The 5,518-nt window shown below is 35.9% G+C and overlaps 1 protein-coding gene across 1 annotated transcript; it reads right to left on the bottom strand.

Moving 5' to 3' along the window:
* Nucleotides 1–1,023: 1,023 nt before the first annotated feature.
* On the bottom strand, nt 1,024–3,017 carry LOC124634348 (microvitellogenin-like). The gene is made up of 2 exons (XM_047169894.1): nt 2,930–3,017; nt 1,024–2,416 (listed from the first exon to the last, which is right to left on the bottom strand). Exon 2 carries the CDS (start codon nt 2,402–2,404, stop codon nt 1,136–1,138), a length of 1,269 nt encoding a protein of 422 aa, XP_047025850.1. The 5' UTR covers nt 2,405–2,416; nt 2,930–3,017; the 3' UTR covers nt 1,024–1,135.
* Nucleotides 3,018–5,518: the final 2,501 nt, after the last annotated feature.

Raw genomic sequence — 5,518 nt, 5'->3', positions numbered from 1 at the left:
AGTTACAGCTCATTAGAGTAAGTATAAGTGTGTTTAAAACTTTACGAATTTAAAAAGAAGACATTTACGGAAATATTGAAACAAATTCTTCAATGAATTTTCTATTTCTTCATCCCGAAAATCAGGACAATTATGTTTGCAGACGCACTTTTTTAAAAAAACCAGCAAGAGAATTGGAGTCATAATATTTAGAGTTAGAAATCAATAACAAAGGGGTGTGATAAGATTACGTGAGTCAATGTCCGAATGATAGCCAAGCGCGCTGGACCACACTCGACTTGCGTCATAACTTATTCTTTTGAACAGCCTATATAATTGATAATTAAATAAACGACTCTCGTAATACTGTGTCTGTAAATCAGCTACTGTTGGACTGCCTAGGTCTCACTACACGAATAAATATGGCAACTGCAAACTTGTACCAATTGTTTACTAACTACTTACCAACCTATATACTTACTTTGAAGTATACGATATGGCTACGACATTATATCAGGTGTGTCGTTCATAATCACATTAAATGAAATGCGTTAACATACTGGTTAATATATGTCGATTAACACAAATAAAAAAGAAATATACGTAAAAATAAAAAAATGAATTTTTCAAACAAAGTAAATACCTAGAACAAAAATGTGTGAAAATTAGAACACCATATAAAAGTCAGTCATTACAAACAACTGAAATTCTCCCTTGAAAACTGACAGCTGTCAACTGATCAAAACATTCGATGTTCCTAACTTTATCTCTGCTTTACACATGATGTTGTAAATTATAAAAAACGAAAAATGCCTCCTGTGGTTAAACCACTGAATGGATTAGGTTATTTTTTTACCATTCGCCATAGAATATCATAAAGTATAATTATGCGATAGGATTTAATGTGATTGTGAACGACACACCCTGTATACTACGTATGTTACATATGTACGTCTTCGATGTGTTAAAACAATGTTAGAACTAAAATGTTTGTAGCGTAATATACATATGTGATTTTTAAAAGAAAATGAAATACTTAAACCATTTGCTTTTAAACATAATTTTATCAACTTTAGAAGTGACGGAACAATGTTTGAAAGAAAAAATGTATCCAGATTCCTCACATAAGATTCACGGTAAGACAGAAGTTTGACACTTAAAAAGCCTGAATATTCCAGCATAAGCGATTATCATCAATATTACCCTCATAACCGTGGCCCCACAGGAGTCTGTCTCCGTATCCGTCCACATCCACAGCCAGTTTCAGTCCTTGATTGTATTTACAGTTTACAATATGGAATACGAGGGAACCATTTTTAAATCCAGGTTCTAAGTAATATCTATGTCTAAGTTCGTCGGAATTGTTGGAGCCCCAGGCTTTCCTATCTCCTATATTGTCCACGTTCACGTCCAATTTCAGATACATGCTGCAGTCAATGTTGTACAGCTTGAAGGTGACGCCGTCGTTGTCCCAAACAGGAATGAGTTTCCAGCTCACTCTCTCACTGGATAAGTCGCAGGCGTTGTCACCCCAAACTAGTCTATCGCCGTAGGAATCCTTATGCACATCAAGTTTCAAGGGTTGGCGGAATTTCACGTTGGCTATAGTCACAGCGTCTTCATTAAAAATGTGTTGAAATGGTTTTGGGAAATAGTTACGAACCACATCGCGAGCCCCACCGTTCCACAACTTGTACGCGTATGACATGGCAGTTCGTGGAGCATCATTGATAAGCCTGTCGATGATCTGTCCTCCAGCCACGTCTGCTAACGTCCGAGTCGCCATGATGGCACGTTCATAGTTAGAGTTGGTGATGTTTTTATATAAATAATTAATTGATTCCAATTTATTTAGGAAAGCCACATGGCTGACAAACTTTAAGCCTTGAAGATCTTCAAATAGATCAGCATCTGGACAAGCGTAAAGAGCTCTTTTTTGTAGTTCCATGGTGAGAATTAATATCTCTCCTGAATCAGTTTGACTTCCATACACAACTACTTTGCCAAGATCATTGTTGACAATGCGTGCGATATCCTTGGCACAGCTGGTGTTGATGCGTGACGCGTCCGTGACGGTGACGGTGATGACGGAGTTGTCTCTGATGTAGGCGCTGGTGTCGCAGTCGGAGGAGCTGGCGACGGGGATCCTGTTCGGTATCTTACTATCCCGGTCGGCGCCACCGCTCACCACGTGGTACTGATGATGGACGTTGTAGCAGTTAGTGAACCCTGTAATACCGCCCTCGGAAACAATTCTACCCTCGCCCCAGTAATCCACATGTTGAATCAGGTTGTTGAGGGAAACTGGTATTTTCACCAAGTTGTACTCGCCTAGGTAAGGAACCTCGGAATACGGGAATAATTTATCCACGTTTGTGTTGTAGTTTGGTTTCTTTGCGTTCTTCCAGTTGGTAATGGAATACATCTTGAAGTTCGTCTGAAAAGAAAATATAAAAAGATCATTTTAGAAACCAGTAGTTCTTTACCTATGATAGTATCCCTTTACTACATCTAGATTACCCAAGGTGAAACTGCGGGGAGAGATAATACTGGTCAATGCCATTAATTTTTTTAAGCACCTTCCCATAAACATGGACATGGACATATAAATTTACGTGAGTATCTGACCGTATACAGAAAGAAAGCTGCGTTATAGGCGCTGGCCCATTCTGGTGACAGTAACTAAAAGCATGCAGATTGAAGGAACGTGAAGCGTTCCTATTCATTCCACGTTTTCTTTTCTGGGTGAGGGTTTTCAGAGGCCTGTGGCCTGGGCCCAGCAGTGGGACGATAAAAAGGCTGAAGATTAATGCCAAATGGACAAATACAAAAAAAAAACGGCCAGTTGTAATTAAGCTAAAAGCACTGACGATGGATAGTTTCCCTTAGATTTTAAAGATTGGAGTAAAACCAGCTACTGGCTGTAGAAAATTAAAATAAAGTAACTTACTGTTAAACACCTCGTAGTACACTAATGTATATATATTTACAAGTTTGGGGCACGTTCTTTTATAGTAAAAATTCTTGGACATGACACCTTATCATATTCGGCGATGACCGCAAAAATAATAAAAAAATGTGGTATTCTATCATATAGACCGCAAAGTTGGAACTCGTGACCTATTTATTTTTTCTACCTACACCGAAAATAAAAACAAGTCAAGTTCGAGTCGGATTTACGCACTCTGGTTCCTTATAATGCTTACCTACAGAATAAATATTCGATTATCGAAAAAAACACTGTACTGAGGCGAAATGTCTCTCTTAGAAATTCATATCTATGCTGTCACTCAAGGGTGGGTCGCGCCGCCTGTCATTTCAACATTCAGTCTTTTCGGGTAGTCAGAAGACAGCAACTAACAACCAGTCTTTATCACGGGTTATCGGTGGGTTGCCCGGTTTGAAAAGAACGGAATATCACTCATTGCAAAGCATTTATAGGATACCCAATATGACTTCACATATGGATTCCAAATTCAAATAAATACCGAATAAAAATTACAATTAGTGATGACGATTAGTAAATGTTTATACCCCTTTGGACGTTGAACGTGATTAATATGAAAGGAAAACAAATGTCGATTGAAATAATCACGTTCTTTCTAATCACTATACACCTCGATAATAGTCTCAGGGGGATTATTTTGTTTTCACTTTGTCTTGAATATTTTTAATAGGTATTATGTCATAAAATCTATCGAACGATATTTTTTAAGGTCACAAAGGGACTTTCGACTTTGGATTACCTACTAATTTCCTTTACCTATTGTTCTTTATTATTGAGTCAAAGTCCACTGGGCCAAAGTGCATTTCAGACTGTTATCAATCAGACGATCAAAGTACAATCTATCAAAGAGCAGAGTCTTTGTTATCGATAGCAAAGTTGGCTCTGTATACGAGTAAGTTTAAGATCGTAATTTTTTATTTATTTGGTGTATCAATCAAGGGTCAGTAGGAACTCTTCAGCGAATTCATCTTCATAATTATTGAACATTTAATTGCGTAGCAACCTCATAGTAACAACTTTTCTCAATTATCTTGGCGTCAGATTCCAGTATTTCGGCATCTGAGTACCTACTAGTCATTTCCATAGAATAACTGCGACTGTCCTTCTCAAATCGCTCAGTGTGACACGATGCTGCTGAGTACCAGCACATACGAGAAAGAATGCATAAGCAAAATGAAATTAAAACAAGACGGTAAAATCTATTTTGTAGCCAAGAGCTATCGTTTGAAAAATTGACAACTAAATATAAATACTACCTACAATAATATTGTTACTGCAGTGCTTTCAATAATAACATTCGGATAAGATAACGTAATGCATTCGCTCTCGTTTTTTATTGTTATGACATTATAATTTATCGATTAGTGAATGCAGTTGTTGTTTAAGGAGAGTTAACTATCACGTCATTATTTTAACTGTGCTTTTATAGAGGATGTTACAAAAAACTGAAGGAGCAGATGAGATCTTTTTGGAAACTTAAGTACAAACTTAGTAACTAAAAACGCTACCAAATAAGAACATCTACTTAATACACCTCCTACACTCATAAAAATTGAAGATAAAATTAATTGAGCTTGCAAAATGGTCATACATTGAAACCCAATACGTGTCTAAGAGCAGACAAAAGGTAATGTTATAAATGTAATCCACTATATCAAAGCATCCACTTAAATATTACTTTTATTATTTTGTAACATCCTTTATAATGTTACGGAGATGATAGTATTAATAATGTTGCGCATGCAGTTGCAGTAAATAAACACTGAAAATTGAACTTCATTCAGCCATTGAACATTAATACGTACGACTAGGTAGATATATCTATATATCTCTTTACATGCTGTTAATTTTTTATTAAACTGAATAAAAGCTTACAAAATACGGTATACATAGATGTTTTATCTCACAAAAGCGGGTGTATAAGACACTGAGCCTTCAGTAGTGGCCGAGTGAAGAATCATCCAAAGACAATGGAGCATTTACACCAAGCTTTGGCTCACCCGCCTTAATGAGGTACTATATCTATGAATATATTTATTTACGAATTTTTGTATAACGAAAGACGACAGGAAATAAATAATTTACAAAGGTAATGTTTATTTCTGAACAAATCACTACCAGCATACCTGCGAAAGGAAAATAACAATAAAATATGTGTTTTTAAATTTGTTTAATTTACAAATAAATAAATTTAAAAAACAAATTAAACAATGAAATAAAATAATTGTATATTATGTGTACATAAACAATACGTACATAACTCATACTGTATAATATATGCCTACCTAAAATAGCAAGATACTTACCTATATAAATATATAAAAACAACTATGATGCAATGAACAGATAGTATTCTTTAAATTGATGATTGTGGATGCGTTAATTCGTAGTAAGCGTAGTAGCCGTAAATTCGTAGCTTCGTAGCTCCGTAGACGTGCCAGGTAGACATACCACAGACATACGAAGGACCTACTTGCATTAAAAGAACAGTACATACATAAGATAGGTCCAAAACTATATCAAAAAGCACTT

This window comes from Helicoverpa zea, chromosome 11, assembly GCF_022581195.2.
Source record: "Helicoverpa zea isolate HzStark_Cry1AcR chromosome 11, ilHelZeax1.1, whole genome shotgun sequence".
NCBI lineage: Eukaryota > Metazoa > Arthropoda > Insecta > Lepidoptera > Noctuidae > Helicoverpa > Helicoverpa zea.
This window is presented reverse-complemented; position numbering and strand designations above follow the sequence as displayed.